Source organism: Thalassophryne amazonica, chromosome 6 (assembly GCF_902500255.1).
Source record: "Thalassophryne amazonica chromosome 6, fThaAma1.1, whole genome shotgun sequence".
Taxonomy (NCBI): domain Eukaryota; kingdom Metazoa; phylum Chordata; class Actinopteri; order Batrachoidiformes; family Batrachoididae; genus Thalassophryne; species Thalassophryne amazonica.
Window position 1 is genome coordinate 90492588 of NC_047108.1, and position 25249 is coordinate 90517836.

The 25249-nt window shown below is 42.4% G+C and overlaps 2 protein-coding genes and 1 long non-coding RNA gene across 9 annotated transcripts in view; 2 read left to right on the top strand and 1 right to left on the bottom strand.

Moving 5' to 3' along the window:
• The window catches only part of LOC117512625 (IQ motif and SEC7 domain-containing protein 1-like), a 364856-nt gene extending 352359 nt beyond the window's left edge, over positions 1-12497 (top strand). For 6 of the 7 annotated variants that reach the window (XM_034172769.1, XM_034172770.1, XM_034172771.1 and 3 more), the window contains 3 exons: positions 4028-4204; positions 8734-8783; positions 10021-12497. In XM_034172769.1, coding sequence (XP_034028660.1) covers positions 4028-4204; positions 8734-8783; positions 10021-10560 — 767 coding nt within the window. In that variant the 3' untranslated portion in view covers positions 10561-12497. The remainder of the gene's footprint in view (positions 1-4027; positions 4205-8733; positions 8784-10020) is intronic. The other variant, XM_034172775.1, reaches the window with a different exon arrangement.
• LOC117512627 lies at positions 1920-23745 on the bottom strand. Its single transcript, XR_004561342.1, has 3 exons — positions 23734-23745; positions 15391-15395; positions 1920-2212 (listed from the first exon to the last, which is right to left on the bottom strand). It is a non-coding gene; the product is annotated as an uncharacterized LOC117512627 (long non-coding RNA).
• gp9 (glycoprotein IX (platelet)) lies at positions 21892-24714 on the top strand. The gene is made up of 3 exons (XM_034172776.1): positions 21892-22240; positions 23196-23962; positions 24402-24714. Exon 2 carries the CDS (start codon positions 23197-23199, stop codon positions 23923-23925), a length of 729 nt encoding a protein of 242 aa, XP_034028667.1. The 5' UTR covers positions 21892-22240; position 23196; the 3' UTR covers positions 23926-23962; positions 24402-24714.
• The last annotated feature ends 535 nt before the right edge of the window (positions 24715-25249 follow it).

Genomic DNA, 25249 nt, shown 5'->3' on the forward strand with positions numbered 1-25249 from the left:
GAGAATGTAGAATGGGTGGCAGAGAAAAAGGTGTAATCCCTTCCTTTTGGATTCAGCATTCTCCACACTTCTATATACCCCAAGGACTCAATCATACTTCTCATTGCTAATAATTCTCTGGGCAGCCTAAATGGAGCGACACTACTACGATCAAGAGTGGAATCATTACCAAATTAAAGTCTCCCCCAATAATAACATTGTAGTCGCCTGCCTGTAGCATTCTAGCCTCCAAATCAACAAAAAACTGTGGTTCATCTCCATTTGGGGCATAAACATTTGTTAAAATAATCGTAAGGCCCTGTATTTCTGCCACTACAGTCAAAATCCTTCCCCTGGTATCTTTGAATTCCCTGAGGTATTTAAATTGTAGCTTCCTGTTAATAAGTATTAACACTCCGCAGCTTCGGCTGGATCCCACATTATAATAAACATGGCTAATCCATCCTTTACACAGTTTTTCTGATTCTTCAGCTGAGAGGTGTGTTTCTTATAGAAACACTATGTCATCTTGTTGGGATTTCAGAATATCAGATACTTTATTACTCTTAATTGGCTGTCCCCAGCCGTTTACGTTCCAGGTGGATATACGCAGACTGTCCGTTTTAGCGGTCATAAACAGATTTTAAATATAAATATTAACCATAACAGCACAAAAGGAGTAATAAACAGAGAGCAGCCACCCCGCAGTGTGTTTATGAAACATATCCTTGTTAGACCCCTCCCACTCAAAGTACCCTATTACCCAAACAAACTGCACAGCTCTGAACGCTGTACTCCCTCTTATAACAAAAAAGACAAAAAAAACTGAAGGTCCGTGAACATCGTCCATCCAAGTGATTGAACCCCTCCTGACCGACTGCATCTTACTTACCCTTATATGTGTCCTAATAATTTGAATACTGTCTCATACCTGTAAAAAAAAAAAAAAACCAAAAAAAAAAAAAAAAATGTCAAAACGTACTTTTTATTCTTTTTTTATTTATTTATTTTTTTGCCCTGCTCGTTGCCAAAGCATCTTCACCCTTGAATATCTTGAATGTATTCCAGCACTTTTTTTTGTATTCTCAAAGCGCTTCTGAGTCCCGCTGTGGTCGAAGCTCAGGACTGCCGGGTAGAGTAGGGAGAACTTTATGTTGCGCTCCCACAGAGCTTTCTTGCACTCCTTGAATTTATCTTGTTTTATCTGCATGCCCCTTGAAAAGTCAGGAAAAATCATGATGCTGTTGCCTTCCCAGATTAGCTCGGATTTATTCCACGCTGCGCATAGGACGAGCTCCCTGTCGGCTGAGCGTAGAAAGCAAACCAGGATCATGCGTGGTCTTTCCCCTGCATTTGGTCACGGTGTCAGGGCCCTGTGTGCCCCGGTGTATCTCCGGTAATTGCACTGCTTCCTTCCAGCCCAGAATCGATGCTAGTAGTCTCTGCATAAACACCACCATATCCCCATTCTCTTTACCTTCTGGGACTCCCACAAACTGTAGATTATTCCTCCTGTTGCGGTTCTCCATATTTTCAAGTTTGTCACATAGTACTTCAAGCTCTGCTTTGGTAGCTAACGGGCAAGCCTCCAGCGAGGCCTTCAGTTTTTTTATCAGTCCTCCAGCCACTCTACCCTTCTCACCACCTCCACCACTCGCGAAATAAGTGACGACAGTTTTTCTTCGACCGAGGTTGTGGTTCGGTGTATATCTTCAAGGCTGGCTAGATCGCTGGACATTTTTTGCAGTGTAGCAGAGATGTTAGCGATATCCTGGCTAAAGCGTGCTGCTTCTGGGGCCTCTGAGTTGTTGTCCTCACCGTCGTGTTGTGCGGCTTGATGCCGCAGATGCTTCTTCATATCACCTCTTTTCAGTTGTTTTGCCATCCTATATCTTCAAAAACTTTTCAGACTATGAGTCGCATCATTAGTGGAAGGATTAGTTAAGGATGCAAGTCAGAGCTTCGGCTCAGGCAGCCATCTTGGCCAGCCGCGTCACGTGACTCAATTATTTGTAATATTTATATTGTAATGGCTTGGTAAAACAGTTGCGTTTTAATTCCTTCTTATGAGTATCCGTAAAATTGTTTATTATTGATTTAACATCTTGTCATAATCGTTCAGATGAGCTGCGCTGTGATGCTCTGCACTAGTGCAATGTTGCGTACTGACAGTGTTTTTGAAGAGATTGCACAATGTTCACATGTAGTTCACAAAATTAATGCATGCCAGAGACTTTGAACATTTCAAAATTTTCTTTGCGCACTTGCACTCAGCCGCGCACAGTTTACAAGGGCTTACAATGAGTTTACAAGTTTACTCTCTGGCACGGTAGATTGCGTGCCACTGCGTGGATCACATTCGTGCAAGTGTGAAGGTACTTTTAATGTGTATTTAAAACGTGCTCAGTGGTGAGGCAGCAGCAAGCACAGACCATCTGTTCACCCTGCTGGTAACGCACATGAAACAAAGCGAGATGCGAACTTATTCTTTGACTGGTTTAGTTTATCCAGTACCAATCAATGACCACCCCCCCATATGTCTTGAGCAGTCCCAATCCGGATCACTTCATTCAGATTGGGGCATTCCTCGTATTAAGTCAGATGTCTGTCCACAACATTTCTGGAGATCTTACAACTGCTCAGTGATATTTGATTGAGTCCAGTTGCAGGAATTTAGCATAAAGGAGATAAATATGCGGAGGAGCAGCTTGATATACTGAAACAGAATTTAACAGCTGCACTGACTCAAATATTGTCAAGATTAACATTGCCCAAGGCACCCAAACCAGCGTCTCGCGTGCCTTTGTCGGTGAGGAAGGGTTTTCTGTCCTCGTCTTTGTGGATACTGTGCTCTTTGCAGAATCAATGGATACCTTCATTGCAGCACTTGAGATGCTACATAAGAAATCAGAGTGTCTGAGTTTGAGATTTTCCTGGATCTAGACTAAGAGCCACGGTCTCACTGACTTCCTGAACTTGGCCATTAGAAGTGTATCTGTATGTGGCGCAAGTGTTGAACTTACCTCTACAGTGGCATTCGTGTCTCTGGGTCCTCTGCCTTTTGGATTGAGAGATGCCTGCATATAGCTTACAGAGTCTTGAAGTAGCTGAATAGAGGCTATACTTATCCTTGCAGGACCACGAAAGACCAAGTCTTCAAAGTCCTGGTGTTTCCTTTATTACAGTATGGTTGTGAGAGTTGGGTGCTAAGCAGCTACCTGAGGTGATGAATGAATGTACGTCTTCGGAAGATCCTTGGGTATGACTGGAATGACTTTGTGTCAAACCAACAGTTTCTTGGGGAGATTCACATGAGGAGGATCACTTGTTTTATGAGGGAATGTCAGCTACGACATTTTGGCCATGTGGCAGTGGCACGTTTATCTGGGGGAGTGATTCAACCTGTCACGCCCTCAGTGTCGAGGACCCCAGCAGCTGGCAAAAGCCAAGGGCACACCCACGTTTCACCTAGCGGCGACAGATAGTTACTTTCTAGAAGTGTGGATGGACTGGAATGCTTGGGTTGTTGGTTCAGGGCCAAAGGTGGTTCTATAGTCTAGTTGACGTGGCAACACGTAGCACTAGCCCATGGTACCAAACCTGATCTGACCTTGAATTAAAGCTAAAAGTGTACAAACACCTCTTGTTTGATTTCAAATGCATTGTGGTCATGTGCAGAGGCAAAATTCCAAACATTTCATCACTGTCAAAATTCTTTTGTATCTGAATGTAGATTTGATGGGTTGCATTACTGCATAGGCTTACAGAGGCGCGTCTTCTCCACGTGTCAACAATAAATATGATCATTCTGAACAGTTCTACACAGTGGATGCATGTAGCTGGAAAACGGGAAAAAGCTGGGAACTGGCCAATTTGATGGAGTAGCTTTGATTCAGTAGATAGGAGGTGAAAGCCCCTGACACCAGCTTTATACTCATTAATTCCTAAAGTGATTGCACACATGAATGAAATATAAGGCTGCTTTAATAAAAAAAAAAAAATAAAAAAAAAGCTTTTTTTTTTTCTTTTTTTTTTATCCTTTCCACAGCTGAGCTGGAGAAGCAGAAAGGGGTGGTGAGGCCGAGCATGTCGCAGAGTTCCGGTCTGAAGAAGGAAGCTGGCAATGGGAGCATGAATCGTGCTAGTCTGGATGACACCTACACGATGGGAGAAGGCCTGAAGAGGAGCGCCCTCAGCAGCTCGCTCCGAGACCTCTCCGAAGCAGGTACAACAAAAACTCACCGGTCCTTACCAGTGGTTGTATCTTCAAAAAAAAAAAAAAAAAGTTATTTCTTTCATACTCTTTACTATGACAATGTGGATGGGATAAAAATAGCAAAATGTTGTCTCACAGCCCCATACATTGACCTTGGACTCTCCTTTTAATTCCACTATCTCTCACACCCATGACTGGATTGATTGTTTTACACAGAGCATTCTACAGCATCTGACTGACTGCAGATGGTTTTAGAGACTTGAGATGCGCTCCACAAGTCTTAGAGTGTAACACTTTAGAAATGCAGATCACTTTGATTTTTCTAGATCCGTCTCCTTGGTGATGAATGAAATGAAACAGGCAGCTCTCACCCCTCGTCATTTGAGTTCATTTATGAACATTTCCACTCATGAGCTTATTGTCTATTTTTTATGTACTCTGCTCTCCTGCATTCTGAAATTTGTGTAAACCCAGCGATGAAAGTTTTCCAGGAATTACCACGTTCCCAAATGTGGAGCATCCCGCCATATAAACCGGGCATTGTTACACTGGTATGGTGCATTTAACTGCTGCCAGGTTTCCTTTCAAGAAAATGCTAACTAGAGTAGGCATGAGCATTTGGGGGATGCTAAATTTAGATTACGCTATCCGCAGCTGATGCCAACCTTTGTTTAACATTAACAGTTAGCATTGTGTATTGTTAATAGTAACATTTAAGGTGTATTCACATAATTGCGCTCTTGTGCTCAGGTAGGCTAGTGGGATGTAGAGTTGGACTGCCACTATGTGTACATGGGATCTATTCCTGGTCAGCCTACCTGTGTCAAGACATTTTATCTCAAATGCTCCAGTCCACACAGCTGTAAATGGTACCAGCCTTGGCTGGGAATGTAACCTACAAAGTAGAGCCGGACCAATATGGATTTTTTGAGGCCAATGCCAATAACGATATTTGGATGAAAAAAATGCTGATAATCGATAAATCAGCTGATTTGCCGATAGCCGATAAATCAGCCGATCAGCTGAATGTTTCAACCTCTTAGCAGTAAACTAAAGTTTTTCATGCTAGAAATAAGGTCTACACAACGTGGGCTTAATAAAAAGCGTCACTGATGCAACAAAGCACATTTGACACATTACTACATAGTAAGTCCCTTCGGCTGCTCCCTTGTTTGCACTTGGGGTCGCCACAGCAAATCCAAGGTGGATCTGCATGTTGAATTGGCACAAGTTTTACGCCAGATGCCCTTCCTGACGCAACTCCACATTACATGGAGAAATGTGGCAGGGGTGTGATTTGAACCCGGAACCTTCTGAACTGAAACCAAGCGCATTAACCACTTGGCCACCACCCCTGCTTGACACATTACTACATAAAGTGAGTTAATCAAACTGAGTTGAACTGAAACGGGAGAAATGTGAGGTGAATGTAATCGCAAAGTTATTACAAACAATATCCTTATAAACTTACTTGTATGCTTTTGTCAGCCGATCAGTGCAGTGTGACGGCGAACTACTGGGGCTGGTGATGAACACATTTAAGCAGGGGTGTAAGCAGCTCTCAGTTGAATGGAGTCAGAGCTCCATCTACTGGACAAACCGTGCAAGGACATTTTACATTGCTGAAACTAACATTATTTCAGTAACTGTTCTGTTCATGAGAAATTATCAGCGTTCTGTCGGCATAATTTTGGCCAATAGTGAGTACTTTGAAAAGGGCTTATATCGGCCAATAATATCGGCCAGCCGATGTATCGGTCGGGCTCTACTACAAAGGACTGGTGTCCTGTTCAGGGGGAAGTGTAGACTCTCATCCTCAACATGCTACGGAATCCAGGGATGAGCACGGCCACCAATGGGCCTCGGTGTCTATGTAGGACTAAGAAATATAGGTATAAATATATCTAGGAACTGTAGATTTTCACCACCCTGAACTGTCCCTGATCACTTCCCTGTGCTAAACTTTGCTAGCATCAGCCATATCAATAGCTTGACTACATTAGCATCACTTACAGCTTCAGATACTATAACTTTATTCATTTACCTTAATTTATTCATCTTAATTTTCAAGCAAATTTTTCTCCGTTCAGGTTTGTCTTTGTTTATTGTTTACTTTATCCTTAATAGAAAATTGTGGCTTATACATTATTAGCATTAGTGCTTTCCCCTTTGTTAGTGTAGTTACTGCGTTACTCTGCAAAGGTCAGTACATTTGCCTGGCCCAACTTCAAGAAATTAGAATTTTTGATGTGATGTACCTCCAGAATACATTTTGCATTCTGCTTTTGCATCATCTGTGGTTAGCATAATCCATGGTTAGCGTCAGCATTAATAGAATAGAATAGAGCCTTTATTGTCATTGCACATATTTAAATACATACATCAAAATTTGACCTCTGCATGTAACCCATCCAAATTACAGTTAGACACAATCTAACCACTAGGGGCAGTGGGCAGCCACAGTCCAGCACTCAGGGACCAACTCTAGATGTAGACACTGCCTTGGTCAGAGGCAGAGAAAAGAGCAGACCCTAAAATAATATTTTTGATTGTGGAAGGAAACCGGAGGAAACCCACACAAACACAAGGAGAACATGCAAACTCCACACAGAAAGGGCGGGAAGCGATCCCAAGACCTTCTTGCTGTGAGGCACCAGTGCTAACCACCATGCCACCCATATGTGGTCACACTAACCTTTCGTTTTTAAAGTAGCATGTCAGTCGTCAAACACGGTAAGTTGATATTGTCAGCTACAAATTGCAACATGTTCCACATCTGTAAAAAAAAAAAGGATAATTTCCAGAAAACTTTCATCACTGAATCCAAAAGCATTTCATGATGCACCTGTGTTATGTTTTATCAACTCAAAAATCATGTTTCCATTTCCCCTCGTGTATATTTGTAAAATCAGATGTGTAGCACTCTTAAGCGGCAGCATTTGAAGGTGTTGCGGGGCCAGCAGTCATTCCGCATCCGTGAATGTCGGCGTTTAGATGCAGTAACACATCATTCAATACAGACAACACCTACGTGGCATTATCGGCTGATTAACTTGATAAAATGTAATCCAGGTCAGGGTTCTCTCTGTCTCTCTCTCGCTTTCTCTCTTGCTATTTGTAATATAATCATCATTGTTGGGATGATCACTACCTCAAAGTGTAACATGGGGGCCAGTTAATGAAGAAATCTCTAGAACCTCCTTCCGCCCTCCTGTCTCCTGTGTGTCTCTATGCAGGATGTGGCATGTTAGTTGAATCATATTTTTTTTTTGTTTTTCCTTTCCTGCCACACACCATTTCATGTGTATTTACTGTTTTCTTCATACACATCAGGTATTTTCCTGTTTATGTGTGATAATCGGTCATTCTCATTGGCTGAGTGTGCCTAACGATGGTCAGCAGTGCTCCGTTTATGCCTGTACATCTCATGTGCAACAGTCACTGTATCGCTTTTGATGTGTCTCCTCCTCTGTGACGTCACCGAGACCGGCTTTTTACCCCGCCCCCCTGCCCCTTGTGAAATTTGACATTGCGTGGCAACATGAAGAACAAGCTGTTAGGACAAAAAAAGAAAAGTGGGGCAGTGTGACCCCCTTTACAACTCAGTTACGTGTAGAGTCGTTAAGCCGTTAAAGCTGCAGTATGTAGGATTAGGGGCGTTTATTAACATAAATGGCATATAACATTCATAACCCTCTGGTCATTAGTGTGTAATTGCTCGAGGCATCAAATTGGTGTGTTTTCATAAGTTTAGTATGAGTCCTTCATATCTACATGGGAGCGGGGCCCCCTTGTGGAGGCTGCCATGTTGCACCGCCATGTCGCCAGATTAGCCCAAAAGGCTCATACTTACTCCGCCTATTGGAATTTGGAGTTTGGCTGGAAGACTGAAGGAAAAAAAAGAAGAGGAATTACTAGTTGCTCCCTTATACACTGTCTGTTGGTCGCTAATGCAAGCTAACAAGTTTGAGAACCTTCATTTTTTTTGTGAAAAGCAGGCTCACGCCTTTTGCTTCTCAAAAAAGAAAGCAAGGGAGCATGAATCACCATTGCCAAAGCAGCAAAATCATGACTGGTAGTAACAGAATGCAATCTGCAATGGCACCAAATCCTACATACTATAGCTTTAAGGCACTACTTTTAAATCTTCACTGTGGGCATCTTTTTCCAGCTTCTTTAAGACTTTTAAAAATTTACTCAACTTTTTTTTTTTAATATTTGTTTTTACTACGCCTGCAGCTAGAATTTCAGATTGTTCAAAAGAAAAATAAATTGTAATGGTTTGCATATCTGTTAGGCTGTAATTTTCAGTATGAGGACAGATTTGACTTAACCATAAGCTGCAGCACCACCTGTCACCAACCACCCTCCCAGACCCGAACGTCCTCTCCATTTCCTACCCATATTTGGACCTTGCTCACAGTCACAATCCACTACATTGTCCTTTATGGGACCGGTGGGCGGCCAAAAACAAATCTCTGTAGCTGATCCAGGATTGCTGTCGATCTCTAATCTGTGGTATTGCATGTCTCGGGCAGGCAAGCGGGGGCGTCGCAGCAGTGCAGGATCACTAGACAGCAATATGGAAGTAAGTCGGAAGCAGCTGGTATCCAAGATACTCTCTGTGTGATGATGTGCACTGTCAAAACACACCTTTTTTGGTTTTGTTTGTTTGTTTTTTGGTCTTGCACCTTGTTTTCTTTGTAGACACAGTCCATTTGTTTGGATCATTTGATTTTTTTTGTTGTTGTTGTTTCCTCCTGGGATGCCTTATAACCTGCTTGTTAGTGTGCATGTGTGGGTTGCCTGATCCTACACCCCCCTCCCTCCCCGATGAAAGCCAGTGATCTCCTGTTTAGGTCATGCAACATGACCTATAGGCCCCTCAAACAAGCATGAGTCTACTACTAATCCTCCCCCCAGTCACATGTCTCTATCATAGTTACTTTCCTTCATTCAGTCACATCCGAGCGGTTTTCCTTTGGTTCTTCTTCTCTGGGGCAGGGTGGTAGCTCTGTAAGAAGGTAGGAAGATGTGCATCTCCTGCAGTTCTTCTCCCTGTCCAGGTCTTTCTTTATCCGCCACCCCCCTCCTCATTTAACTTCTCTAGATGAGGCGCCACAAGGCTCAGGGAGGAATGTAGATTTCACACGCGGGCTTCTGAAGATGTGGATTTCATTCATTCATCTCTCACTCATTCTATGTGTCCATGAGCTCACACAATCTGTGCCGAAAGTATGGTACCCTGAAAAATTTCATTCTGCTTTCAAAGACGTGACGCAGTCGTAGATGAAGCATGTGCTAAAGGGGACGGTTCTTGGGATTTGCATTTTGATTACGGTTGGAATATATCCAGGTCTGCCGGAAAGATCGCACACACAAAGCTTAGTTCCTCCTGCTTTCTGACCTCTTACTGAATGCTAATCTGTGGAGTTTGCCTGTCGCTACTTCTGCATGTGGAGTCTATCCATCAAAAATAACAAGTTGCATGTGTGACACTGAGCAGGTTTGACACACAGACTGCAGCTGACGATGAAACGTCTGCCATCATTACTATTATTTATGCTTCTGGTGTTCTTACGTCCAGCCTTTCTTACAGATTTGGTACCACTATTAGTCCCCACTCATGAAGTGTTTGTCCAGGCTGAATTATTTTCCCAGCGTTGCTGCTGCCTATCATTAAAACATTTTTAAGTTTCTCATTTGCATGCCCTATAACATTTTGCTACTTGTTTATCTGGAAAAATAAAATGAATAGGTTCTGCTGCCATTGAGCTGTTGGTGTATTGTCTGACGGACGTGCTGTTGCCTGTTCCTTCCTGCAGGGGTCCATCATTAGCAGTCCTCACACACACCGAAGAGCCACCACGCCGCGCGAGGGCACAACCCGCGGCCATCCCACAATCTCCAACTCTGCATCGACTTCCATCCTCGGGTCACTGTTTGGCAGCAAGCGAGGCAAACCTTCATCCCAGAGCCACCCTCCTTTTCCTCCACCCGGTCACCCCACCCTCATATCCCACAAGCCCCACCCGACCAACCTGCACCACACGGCGCAGGTGGTGCACGCGGTGCAGGCCCAGCTCCACAGTCACCATTCCCAGTACTGCCAAGTCCCGCAGAACCCACCGCCTTACCACCACCACCACCACTACCACCCCCCGCCGCACACGCAGTACCACCAGCACCCAGCCTACGCCCCACACGCGCACCAACAACACGCCCACTCGCAGCATAGCCACTACAGCCAGCATTCCCACCACGCCCCGCACTCCCAGCATGCCCCTCACCACCACAGTCAGCAAACTGGTTCGGCACCTGGAGGACCTAAACCCAAACACAGTGGCATCAGTACCGTAGTGTGATGTTTCTACCAAGGAGGGGAAGAGGAGAAGTGAGGCGAGAACTTAACTACACCAAAGGGACTGATGGCGTGACTGTATGGCCTGTCCACTGTGTTTCACTGCTGCTGTGATGGGAGCCAATCACCGGCACTCACCTCCAGGTCTAAGGAAACTGGACTCAAACCTTCTTCCACCAGGGGCCTTTTCTAGTTTGCCTGATTGTGGGTGTGATCCCATCAGGAATGAATTTCCTTGGGGGTTTTTTTTATGTTTTTTTTTTGTTTGTTTGTTTGTTTCTCACAACCACCAACCGACCGTGACGGCTGAGGAGAAACCGCCTTCTCGCCAAGCCGCTCCCCACTGCTCCATCCATCCAGTAACCTGTCTTATCTCCACGGAATCAGGAGGAATGATGCCGCGAAGACAAATGTGGCTGTTTTTAGCTCGCACATCTTCCTTGAAGCTAACCTTCAACACGACCTCGTTGGGTTTGCAGATCTTCCCATCATGCGAATGCTGTTTGTTGTTGCCTACCGTAGAACTCACGCATAGTGGAAAAACCGTCTGTAGTCGTTTCACAATAAAAGCACAGGTAGCCATCTGAGTCAGCCGCCATAGTCGTTCTAGTGATGTATTTTACTGTAGATGACAGCTATACGTGTTGTCTCTTAGCTCTCATGAATAAACGTGCCAATTATTAACGCATAATCTATTTAGTCCAGACTTCATGTACAGTATATTGTGCGTAAAGTAATTTGTAAGATTATACTTACAATTATTATCAGCAAAAATGACTTATCAGTATTATACTGACTATGTGGTAAGAGGACTAAGACCTGAAAGGAGTGAACTCCCATTCGGTGCGGCCAGTACACTTTTTCAGGAATTTCTGCCTTTCAAACAGATCAGAAAGAGCTTCTAGATTGCAGCTGGTGCATACAGGCCTGGGAATGTTGCGGCGGCAGAAAGCAGAATTTCACCTTCCTCTCTTTTGGATATTGTTGCCGCTTACAGATTCAGGATTAGCAGCGGGAGATCTTATTGGAAAGGAAAGAAATTTTGGATGCGTGTTTAAGGAAAAAAAAAAAAAGACCCATGGGTGTTGAGTCTTTTTGCCTTTAACATATGCAACAGCTGCTCTCTTGACTCTTAAAAATCAGACTAAAAAAAATTTGCTTTTGCCTTGTTTAGTGTTTTATTTTTTCACCAGTGGTGTTTGGTGAGTGAATAAAACCAGTTCTCGCATAGTGAAGTATTTTTTTTCTTTCTTTCATATGTGCAATACCTTTGTACTGATTTTGTACGCGAAGAACAAGCCTCCAAATTGTTCGTTTTCATATTGTTGTGTATTTATTTTTTTCGGACCCTCCACCCCCGTCCTCGGCTGTCCTCGCAGCCTCGTGAGCGGTATGAGCTCGAGAGTTGAGTGGATTGTCTTGTGATGTTTTTTGTTTGTTTGGTTGTTTTTTTTTGCATGTGATGTTATTGATGTGAAGCGACCCTCTGCACATTCTATAACAAATCAGTGTTACCATAGCAACTTTAAGTGCAATCGTGTTTAAAAGTGCAGACTTTTACTGAGAGCCGTAATCTGTTATCACATTGTCCAGAAAGAGATTCAGGTGAAAAAAAAAAAAAAAACAAACTTTTTTTCATTGATAAATATATAAATACTTAGTTACACAGTTCGTGGTGGAAATAGGAATGTGTGTATATATTTTCATAAGCTTTTCTTTGAGCTGAACAGAAATATTTTGCTGGATAAGCACATACGATATATAGCAGTAATATACAGCAGAAATGCAAACTGAACAAAGGAGCTGGGTCTATGTAAAGAATAACTTTCTATCTACATTCTACAAATAAGAGTCTTATTATAGTGTGTAAATTAGTGACAGTAAACCATTTGTCCCAATATTCAGGTTGTAAATGTATTTTAACATTAACATAAAAAAACACTTTGCCATAAGTCATTTTCACACATTTCTCCTCATATGAAATAAGAAAGCTGAGCGTAAGACATATCACATCGGTCGTGACTGAGTTGAATTTTTTTTTTTTCATTGATTTCATACTTTTGCTACAATTCTGCAATCTTTGAAATATGTTAAACCCACATTTGTCTTTTGTTTGTTTGTTTTGATGATGTTGGTGTGGTGCTTCAAATGTCTTCATTCAATATGAGAAGGTACCCCGACGATGCACTGCATGGATGTGATGCGTTAAAGTGCGTGTCTTATTCACTGTGAGCTGATGAAGAAAAGAAAAGAAAAAAAATCAGCTGATAAATTTTGCCTTTTGGTTGTGAATAATTAAGAAGTCTGTGTGCTCTTGTTGTTTCATGTTCGTTTCATCGTTATTGAAGCTCGGCGTGCACTTCAACAACAAAACCATTGTGTAAATTTCAAACTTAAAAAAAAAACACAATAAAGACCATTGCCCTTCAGTTTGGTGGCCGAGGACTTTGATTGTGTACAGTCCACCTGGAAAATATTCACAGCCCTACACTTTTTCCATATTTTATGTTACATCCTTATTCCAAAATGGAGTAAATTCATTTTTTCCCCAAAAATTCTACCCACAACACCCCATAATCACAACATCAAAAGAGTTTTTTATTTTTACAGACTTGTTAAAAAATTTAAAAATAAGAAATCGCACGTACGTAAGTATTCACACCCTTTGCTCAATATTGATGCACCTTTGGCAGCAATTACAGCCTCAAGTCTTCTTGAATATGATGCCACAAGCTTGGTGCACCTATCTTTGGGCAGTTTTGCTTGTTCCTCTTTGCAGCACCTCTCAAGCTCCATCAGGTTGGATCTGGAGTGTCGTGCACAGCCATTTTCAGATCTCTCCAGAGATGTTCAATCAGATTCAGGTCTGGGCTCTGGCAGGGTCACTCAAGGACATTCACAGAGTTGTCCTGAGGCCACTCCTTTGATATCTTGGCTGTGTCCTTGGGGTCACTGTCCTGCTGAAAGATGAATCATCACCCCAGTCTCAGGTCACAAGCGCTCTAGAGCAGGTTTTCATCCAGGATGTCTCTGTACATTGCTGCATTCATCTTTCCCTCAATCCTGACTAGTCTCCCAGTTCCTGCCACTAAAAAAAATCCTCACAGCATGATGCTGCTACCACCATGCTTCACTGTAGGGATGGTGCCTGGTTTCCTTTAAACATGACGCCTGACATTAACACCAAAGAGTTTGATCTTTGTCTAATCAGACCACAGAATTTTGTTTCTCATGGTCTGAGAGTCCTTCAGGTGCCTTTTGGCAAAGTCCAGGCGGGCTGCCATGTGCTTTTATAAAGAGTGCCTTCTGTCTGGCCACTCTACCATACAGACCTGATTGGTGGATTACTGCAGAGATGGTTGTCCTTCTGGAAGGTTCTCCTCTCTCCACAGAGGAATGCTGGAGCTCTGACAGAGTGACCATCGGGTTCTTGGTCACCTCCCTGAATAAGGTCTTTCTCCCCCGATCACTCAGTTGGGCACCAGCTCTAGGAAGAGTCCTGGTGGATTCAAACTTCTTCCATTTACAGATGATGGAGGCCACTGTGCTCATTGGGACCTTCAAAGCAGCAGAAATGTTTCTGTACCCTTCCCCAGATTTGTGTCTTGAGAAACAAATCTACAAACAATTCTTTTGACTTGATGTTTGGTCTGTGCTCCGACATGCTCTGTTAACTGTGGGACCTTATATGTAGACAGGTGTGTGTCTTTCCAAATCATGTCCAATCAATTGATTTTGCCCCAGGTGACCTACAGTTAAGCTGTAGACACATCTCAAAGATGATCAGTGGAAATAGGATGCACCTGAGCTCAATTTCAAGCTTCATGGCAAAGGCTGTAAATACTTATGTAAATGTTATTTTTAAATTTTTAACATATTTGCAAAAATCTGAAAAAAAAAACTTTTCACATTGTCATTATGGGGTGTTGTGTGTAGAATTTTGAGGAGAGAAAAGAAAAAGTGAAAAGAGAAAGAAAACGAATTTCATCCATTTTGGAATAAGGCTGGAACATAGCAAATGTGGAAAAAGTGAAGGGCTGTGAACACTTTTCAGATGCACTGTAAATACAGGATTTGATGTGCAAAATGATTGATGAAGGGTTTATGAAGTTATAAAGGGACCAAGGCCGGGATACAGAAGCTGTACAAACTGTAACGTGTGTCTATTCTGTGTATCTGCGTTCAACATCAGGCTGTATATATGCTTCATCCCCTTCATGGATGGATGGATAGATGGATGAGGGGCGATAGATGGACATATCAATTATTTCTTCCTCCCATGTTTGCTGTAGATATCCAAAAACAACAGACTGTTAGGAAATTTTACTGCCCTTTACGTCCATCACTTGTAATGTCTCATTTCCACAAATATACACGTCGCTCCAGGTTGTTCTTTCTGTCGTGAGACATGTTTAGTTAAAAATAAAAGGAAAATACAAGAAGGGCATCATTTCTATGTGCATTCTATTTGTATAGTGAGTAGTGAGTCCGTAAAGACCCCAGTTATTGTAAAACTTCAACTGTGACCATGTTGGACTCAAAATAAATGAATATATGACTTATGGTACTCTGGTGGTGGTGTTGTTGTATTAAAGGTTAAAGCAACAATCAGACACATCCTTAAAAACAGCCATTTTCAGGTGTCTAATGAACAACCTGTTTCCGTGTCTGCTGCTTTAAGTGGAAAGGACCTGCTAATCACCACGCCCACTCCGCGTTTGAAGAGCGTATCATAACGTGGCCGTCCAACACGTGACGTGGGCCTTGTCACAGCAGGAATACAGAAGCTTTATGGGTGTTTGTCTCAGAGAAAGCAGATATGGAATTCTGTGACATATGCTACAGAACTGGACAATGTGCCATTTCAGGCTGTAATTTTTCTTGTTGCAGTTGTCTTTCTACACACTGGGTCATGGAAATAAGATCAACCCCACCGCCACCAGATTTTACTCTAAAGGTAGGATGAACCAGATTTTGTACAATATGTCCTCTTTAAAGAAGAAATTAAATGAACATGATTACAACCCCTGGCAATAATTATGGAATCACCGGCCTCGGAGGATGTTCATTCAGTTGTTTAATTTTGTAGAAAAAAAAGCAGATCACAGACATGACACAAAACTAAAGTCATTTCAAATGGCAACTTTCTGGCTTTAAGAAACACTATAAGAAATCAGGAAAAATAATTGTGGCAGTCAGTAACGGTTACTTTTTTAGACCAAGCAGAGGGAAAAAATATGGACTCACTCAATTCTGAGGAAAAAATTATGGAATCACCCTGTAAGTTTTCATCCCCAAAACTAACACCTGCATCAAATCAGATCTGCTCGTTAGTCTGCATCTAAAAAGGAGTGATCACACCTTGGAGAGCTGTTGCACCAAGTGGACTGACATGAATCATGGCTCCAACACGAGAGATGTCAATTGAAACAAAGGAGAGGATTATCAAACTCTTAAAAGAGGGTAAATCATCACGCAATGTTGCAAAAGATGTTGGTTGTTCACAGTCAGCTGTGTCTAAACTCTGGACCAAATACAAACAACATGGGAAGGTTGTTAAAGGCAAACATACTGGTAGACCAAGGAAGACATCAAAGCGTCAAGACAGAAAACTTAAAGCAATATGTCTCAAAAATCGAAAATGCATAACAAAACAAATGAGGAACGAATGGGAGGAAACTGGAGTCAACGTCTGTGACCGAACTGTAAGAAACCGCCTAAAGGAAATGGGATTTACATACAGAAAGACTAAACGAAAGCCATCATTAACACCTAAACAGAAAAAAACAAGGTTACAATGGGCTAAGGAAAAGCAATCGTGGACTGTGGATGACTGGATGAACGTCATATTCAGTGATGAATCTCGAATCTGCATTGGGCAAGGTGATGATGCTGGAACTTTTGTTTGGTGCCGTTCCAATGAGATTTATAAAGATGACTGCCTGAAGAGAACATGTAAATTTCCACAGTCATTGATGATATGGGGCTGCATGTCAGGTAAAGGCACTGGGGAGATGGCTGTTATAAAAGCCAGAGGTGGTGCAACAAAATACTAGTGATGTGTTGGAGCGTTCTTTTGTTTTTCATGATTCCATAATTTTTTCCTCAGAATTGAGTGATTCCATATTTTTGTTTCCCTCTGCTTGGTCTAAAAAAGTAACTGTTACTGACTGCCACAATTTTTTTTCCTGATTTCTTATAGTGTTTCTTAAAGCCAGAAAGTTGCCATTTAAAATGACTTTAGTTTTGTGTCATGTCTGTGATCTGCTTTTTTTCTACAAAATTAAACAACTGAATGAACATCCTCCGAGGCCAGTGATTCCATAATTTTTGCCAGGGGTTGTACATGTTAGTTAAAAAGTTTTTTTGCATGAACTATCCCATGGTTCCACAAGAACATAATGTTTTTGTGGAATTGTGTGCGCCAATGTAATCGGGTTTTTAATTACAAGTCTGTTTGTACCCTTCTATATATAATAAAAGACAAATTTTTGTAGCATTTATTCATTTTCAGCTGCTTCTCCGGGTTGCAGTGTCAGCAAACCAAGCAGCTCATCCCACACTTCCCTGTACTTGGACAAATCCTGCAAGGCTTCCCGGGAGATCCTGAGATGTTCCCAAGTCAGCTGGGAGATATAAGCTATCCAGACTCTCCTCGGTCTTCCCTGGGGCCTCCTCCTAGTTGGACGTGCCTGGAAAACCTCCCTCGGGAGATGATCAGGGGGCTTCCTCATCAAATGCCCAAACCACCTCAGATGGCAACTTTCGATGCAGAGAAATAGCGGCTCTATTCTGAGTCCCTCCCAGATAGTTAAGTTTCTCACCCTGTGCAGGAGTGTAAGCCTGGATATCTGAAGGAGGGATCTCATTTCTGCCTCTCACTGGATCGCCACTTTGTCACGATGGAGGGGTTTGTGTGTTCCAGTGATCCTAGGAGCTGTGTTGTCTGGAGCATTAGCTCCTGGTAGGGCCTTCCCAGGTGAGGTGACAGACAAAGGGCGATTCAATAGACTCTTTATGATGAACACAACAAAAGACAGAGTAACTTTAGATTAGGGAAATTGGGGTCACTTCCATGTGGGCTCACCATTCACAAGGAGGGTGGAAAGGGTCTGGAAAACTGTTTTACAGGCAGCGGATGGGGCATATGCCCACATGGAATTTTTGTAATTGTCGATTTATGAATGGAATTTGGCGAACAAGAACCCATCAAAAACAAACTTAAAGAAACAATAACATGCTTAAGCCTTTTGCACAACACTGTGCTTTAGTTGTTACTGTGTATTTTACTTTTTTTTTTTTTTTTACAGTACTTTGCAGAATAAAATTAATTTCAATGGTGTATCATCTCCACTAGAGGGCGCACATGAAATTGATATAAAATTAAACATTTGTGTTGTTACGCCATCTATGGGTGAGAGTTGTACATGTCACATAGTTCTTTGTGTCTTCTCTGCTGTGGTTCTTGAAGGTGGTTGCTGTCTGTCCCAGCACACACTAAAGGTGGTGTAGATCACTCGTCTGTCGCAGGACTAACAAACAGTTGACTCTCCACATGATGGGAGGAAACAGTGTTAACCACTGTTCCACCATGCTACTGGGATCCCGAATGACTAATATTAATTTTCTCCACCCTCTTACTCTGATTAAAGGTCACGGGGGGGGGGCTGGAGCTTATCCCAGCAGTAATACAGCAAGAAGCAGAGTACCACAGGGTAGAGGTGGGCGATACAGCGAATTTTGGTATTGATCCGATACCAAGTAAATACAGGCCCAATATCACCGATATCGATACCGATAGCGATACTTTTTCATATTTAAGCTTCATAGATCCAAAGGATCCAAAAGGCCTAAGACAGAATTTTGCCAAACATTGTACGTGACAAAAAAATACTTTATTATCACAATCAACATTTTTGTTTAAAAAAAAATATCACTCAGCACAACTTAAAACAAAATCTCCTGAGGGAGAGGGCTGACAAACCACAATACAAGAGTGCGCTGCTCCGTGTTGTGTGACACAGCGCAGTGCTGCTCTTACAGACAGAGAGTAGACTTTGATGAATCTGCGTGCACAGCAGTCAGAGTGTGTGGGAGAGAAAAAAGCTTGAGTATCAATCTTTTTACACGGGGATCATTCAATATCAATACCAGCGTTGGTATCGATATTATCAATATTACTATCGATCCGCCCACCTCTACCACAGGGCCACACAGACCAACTCATTCACACGCACAGGCAATTAACAGTTGCCACTCCATCAAACCTGCATGCCTTTGGAAGTGGAAGAAAGCTGGAGCGAATCCATGCAAACACAGGGAGAACATGCACTCAGGTGGGAACCGATCCCACAACCTTCCTGCTGCGAGACAACAGTACTAGCCACCACGACTAATATTGCAAAAGATTTTTTTCTCTCTCGAGACTGCTGCACTGAATAGGTTTTCTGATGTTTGATGTGCCTGAATTATTTTTTACCTGGGACCATCAAATATGGCCACTGGGTATTGCAAAGACTTTGCATCCGTCTGTCTGTGCTCAGTCTTATTAATGCCTTCAAATTCACAGGGAACATTCTTGGGACACAGACCTTGGAGAAGTTCACAGATGGCTAACCTTGACATATTTTAAGAAGTTAAAAAGCCACATTCTGTTTCAATCTGTTCTTTTGTTTTTGAGTGGCAGGCATGACAGCCAATCATAACAGAGCTGCACTGTGACGTCAGTGGCTAGTCTCTCCAAAACTGGTTTGTTTTGTGTGTTTATATACATGTCTCTCATATATTATGTAAAGGTGAGCAAGAAATAAACACTTCTAAAACCAAAAACACTGTTTTTGGAACCTAATAACACCTCTGAACTTATTTACAAGACATTTTGCGGCACCCTGCTCAGTGTGCTGCTCTCAGAGTGACATCTCTGCGATTTTTGCATTGTGGGATGGCTTGCCAGACTACTTTCGCCTGACCCAGCTCTGAATTTGCAGACATGAGCAGATGCTGCTGGATGAGTGTGAGTATTGACTTACGATCATTTAGGCATAAAAACACATGAAATACACAAGTTGTTGAGCCAATTATAAGCCTTCTGTTTTTGTTACCCATGAAAACGCACCATCATCGCAAATATGAGGTCTATTAGAAAAGTATCCGACCTTATTATTTTTTTCAAAAACCATATGGATTTGAATCACGTGTGATTGCGTCAAACAAGCTTGAACCCTCGTGCGCATGCGTGAGTTTTTCCACGCCTGTCGGTTGCGTCATTCGCCTGTGAGCAGGCTTTGAGTGAGGAGTGGTCCACCCCCTCGGCAGATTTTCATTGTCAGGAAATGGCGGAATGATTTGGGCTTTTTTTTCCATCAGAATTTTTTCAGAATTTTCAGAATTTTTCAGGAATTTATTTGGCTTTCGGTGAAAATTTTACGGGCTTCACAGAGAATAATGACTGTTACTACAGCTTTAAGGACGGCTTTAAGGACGCTCGGCGCGGCGCACTCCGTGCCGCCATCGAGAGCCACAAACCACCGGATCATTTCTAAATGGATGGCTCTGTGGAGCCGGGACCGTCTTGTGCACTTTCTCTGGTTATCACAAGAGCTGGACATCAACCATTTTCTGGCAGATTTCACTTTTAACAAGACATTTTGTCATGGAAAGCCGAGCGGAGGCTTCGCGTGTCGCGACCGATTTGCTGATGGAGCGAGATAAAGGAACACCTCCGTTTTGGTCTCACAGGATGGCTTTGAGATGGCGTTCAGACACCGTGAGGCTTCATCACGACGTGCGGAATTCCTCCGCACGTCTGTCTCAATGTGCCGAAAAAGTGCTGATGTCCACGTCTTTTCACAATTCCTGTGCTACTCAGACAACGTCCCAGATAAAACACAGCATCCAGTTTGGAAATGAACAGCACATTCCACTGTTACAGGAGTTTTTGTCAAGAAAAAGAGGAGCGGAGGCTTCGCGCGTCACTGTGGTGCCGCATGGCACACAGCAACGCCATGATGAAGCCTCACGGGACATGTTCTGGCATGTCCAGGCACATCCACAATTTCTCGGATAATCACTCGATGGAAAAACCACCTACAGCTGTCTGAACGCCATCTCAAAGCCGTGTTCCTTTATCTCGCTCCATCAGCAAATCGGTCGCGACGCGCGAAGCCTCCGCTCGGCTTTCCATGACAAAATCTCTTGTTAAAAGTGAAATCTGCCGGAAAATGGTTGATGTCCAGCTCTTGTGATAACCAGAGAAAGTGCACAAGACGGTCCCGGCTCCACAGAGCCATCCGTTTAGAAATGATCCGGTGGTATGTGGCTCTCGATGGCGGCACGGAGCGCGGCGCGCCGAGCGTCCTTAAAGCCGTCCTTAAAGCTGTAGTAACAGTCCTTATTCTCTGTGATGCCCGTAAAAATTTTCACCGAAAGCCAGATAAATTTTTCGAATGGTTTCCAGCTGCCAGTCTCTTAACAGTTTCTGAAAAAATTCTGATGGAAAAAAAGCCAAAATCATTCCGCCATTTCCTGACAATGAAAATCCGCCGAGGGGGTGGACCACTCCTCACTCAAAGCCTGCTCACAGGCGAATGACGCAACTGACAGGCGTGGAAAAACTCACGCATGCGCACGAGGGTTCAAGCTTGTCTGACGCAATCACACATGATTCAAATCCATATGGTTTTTGAAAAAAATAATAAGGTTGGATACTTTTCTAATAGACCTCGTACAGCACTGTTTGGGAACTACTTTGTGCGCAGGAATTCATCAAGCACATCGGCCACGGACGCGTACTAACACAGAATATACAAAAACTGTATAGTAGTTCAGCCAAAGCGAGAGTGTCTACTTTTAGCTTGCCATAAGCAGGCTTGGGGAGTAACGTAATACATGTAATGGCGTTACGTAATTAGGATACAAAAAAAAGGTAAATGTATTCCGCTACAGTTACAGAAAAAAAGACGTATTCAGATTACAGGTATATTTAGTAAAAATGGGGATTACTTTGCAGGATTACAATTTTAATGCATTTTATGATATTATCTGTATATAATTTTTTTTTTCTTTGAAACGAAAACGTCCCTTCATGGACAGCGACATGACGCCTCCTAACCGGGCAAAATATTGATGAAGTACCTGGATGTTAATGCATTTTCAATGGAGATCCGCAACTGAACTCAGAAAAATGCTCGCAAAATACGTGTTAAAAAAAATGCCATTTTGTCCTGGATATCGAGCCAGTAAAATTAAATGACATTAAATTATGTCAGGAAAGTATTATTATTATTTCAACTTTTTATAGTTTTGATTTTCCACTACTTCTCTGACACACCTCATGGTTATGAATTAAGCTTGGTCAAACTGCACATGCTATAGTTGTGGTAAAGTACCCTCAGTGTTGGCGGCTGTTCTTAGATTACCTCTTATCTTATTTAAGCAGATGGATTTCCTTCTCGAGTTCATCTAAAACTGTGCGATACCATTGGTGCTTTACACTTGTGTTTTGTGGTGGGCGTGAGTTATTCTAGCTTCTTTATTACAAGCCGGTAACAACGCACCGTTACATTTCAGCTTGGAGGCATTTTGGAAACACTAAAATGCGTCATTGGCCTAATCGTTGATCTTGAATATTTTAAGCATGACTGGGACCACAGAGTGTAACGTCTACACCGGCTTAACTCCAAGAGGTTTGTGTTCATTGCATTTATTGATTTCACTTGTCTGGGTGTTTGTCTGTTTTTTGTTAACAGAATATCTCAAAGGACATGAAGAGTTGTTGGAAATTTGGTGGAGCAGCAGGCCTTGGGTCAAGAAAGATCATTCAGTTTTGGTACAACTTGAGATCAAGGGGCAGATCTTGATCTTTGCTCCTGAATCCCTTGATCCTGTAATCAGGAATGTTCATTAGTTTAGCAGTCAAGAACGCCTTGATCCTGATTACTTTCATCATGATTACTGGATCAAACTTATCAAGACAAAAGATTAGCAATAAAAGATGAGGGATCAGGATCAAAGATCTGCAATCACATCTAAGGTCATGCTCAAAAATCAGTGATCATATCAATGGTCAGGATAAAAGGTCAAAGATGAAGGATCAAGATAAAAGACCAATCGGGTATAAATCTGAGTGATCGGGATCAATGGTCAGGGTAAAACGATCAGAGATCAAAGATTAGCAATCAAGATCTAAAGTAAGAATCAAACATGAGTGATCAGGATCAAGATAATGGAATGAATCAAAGCTGCAATCAGGATCAAATGTCAGGATAAAAGATTAAGAAAAATGAAGGATCAGGATCAAAGATTGGCAATTGGGATTTAAGGTAAGGATAAGTGCTCAGGATAAAAGAACAACAATCACAGATGAAGGATCAGGATCAAAGATCAGTAATCAGGATCTAAGAATGTTCTAGAATATAAAGGACAAAACCGCCAATAGCAAATATGAAGGCCACAAAAGGAAAACATTGACAGAGATTAAAACAAACTGCTTTCCAGTTTTAGTGCAATTTCATGCTTCATAAATTGGTCATATCTCAAATGTTTATTACTTCTGGTATAACTGAAGATGTTTAGAATGCTACCATTCTAACCACTGCAAAAAACAAAACAAAAAAACAGGTCCTTATTCTCATTCTTCAGGATGTCCTCCTGTTTGGACCTAACAATATGCCTGATCTTGGCCACATCAACTGTACACACTGAAGTTCAACCCTGCTTCTGCTCGGCCCTCCTTCCTGCTGGTTTAAAAGTCAACTGCAGCTCTTTGAACCTGATGAAATTCCCTCACCTGCTGTCAGACACCACAGAGCTTCACCTGCAGGACAACCAGCTCCCTACAGTGCCCCCAGGACGGTTTGATGAGCTCGTCAGGCTGAAAAAGCTCTCATTATCCGGCAATCCCTTCCACTGTGACTGCAGGATCCAATACCTGAGGAAGTGGTTGCAGAAGAACCGGGCTTTAGTTTCCACACAGCCCACTTGTGCTGCTCCAAGGTCTGTGGCACACAGAGGCATCGCTGACCTTGCTGATGAGTATTTTTCTTCATGCATCCAGAGACACTGTGCTGGTGGCACTTATAGTTTTGTGATGGGGGTGATGCTGTGCTGCCTGATTGTTCTCCTTATGTACAGCCTGAGGCTTGCCCAAAAGTCCACTTTCATTCTGCATGTAAAAGACAGACATGCAGGATTACCTGCAGACGGTATGCGGCCCCCAAGGCCTAAACAAAGGAGGCGCCGTGAAGGTTCCATCGCAGAGGTCAGCGAGAATTCGGAATTTCTACAAAGACCGCTCGTCGACACAGAGCTGCTGCCACAAATACTTGAAGTGTTGCGTGTGAAGTACAATATAAAGTTAAAGGCCACCTGAGGCACTCTACTACAGAAACACTTCAAGTGACAAAGAGGTGAGGAGCATTACAGACGACACTTCTTTTTAACAAAAACATGGAAATCAGGGTCACGTCTCTTCAAGTTTCCTTTTCCTGTCAGGTAATACACCTAAATTAAATCTAGAAACTAAATTCTTCATCATACATTTACATTGGTTTTATATATACAGTATATAAGCATTCTGGGATAAAATCTCAAATAATACAGTCAATGTAGATAGTGAAATTTTATAAAATATTTTATTGGAAATAAACCAGACAGCCTCCTTTAGCTGGACAACTACAAGAAGTATAACAGATATGTGACATACAGTACAGTTGAGATCACTCATTGTCCTACACAGTACTTCTACTTCTTCACTGTCATTTTTAATTAAAAGTCAAACATTTTGCAGTTTACATTTAATTATTCTTACACACTCACATGGGGTTTGATTCTAGATTTGTCCTGCAGGTCACATGTCTGTCCCCATGGACAAGAAACACCATCTCCACCCAGCTGTAAATGGGAACGAGCCTTGGTTTGGGAAGTAACCTGTGATGGACTGGCGTCCTGTCCAAGAGGGGTTGGAGACCCATCTGCTTCACACTATGCAGCCCAGAAATGACCACTGTCCTGATGAGACTCAAGTCTTACATAGGAGTTCTTCTATAATAATCAACACAACTTAAAAAAAAAAAAAAAACACACTGATGTGATCTTTATGGACAAGATGTGCTCACATATTTATTATAACAAAAATAAAAGTTATTAAGTATCAAACACATACTAGAAGTATTGATATCAAAAATCAATATATTTGTGCATTACAGCTGAAATTGTAGCGTGAGTCCCTTATCTCGGCAGTGATAATATATTTGGGTCCTCGGCATTTAAGATCAAGAGACACCTGGTATGAGCTTATGGAATGTGATTACTGAACAGACGTGGTTGGTGATGCTGATACCTTTGCAGGACAGCAAATGTTAAGGTGTTTAAGGTTCTGGTCCTTCCATTCTTATTGTTTGGGTGTGAGACCTGAAGCGATAACTAGATGTCTGTGGTACCAGATCTCTTAGCAGGATCCTTGGGTTCCACTGAAATGACTGGTAATTGAATGGTTACTTGAGGAGACGGAACTTCAGCTACAACATTCTGGCTGTGTGGTGCATTTCTCTGATTCAGTACACAAGAACCACATATTGCCTGACTGCAACAGGTAGATGGCTCCTTTTGTGAAGTGAGCTTGACCAGTGACAGTGGGGAAAATAAGAATTTGACCCCCTGTCAGTTTTGCAGGTTTTCCCACCTACAAAGAATGG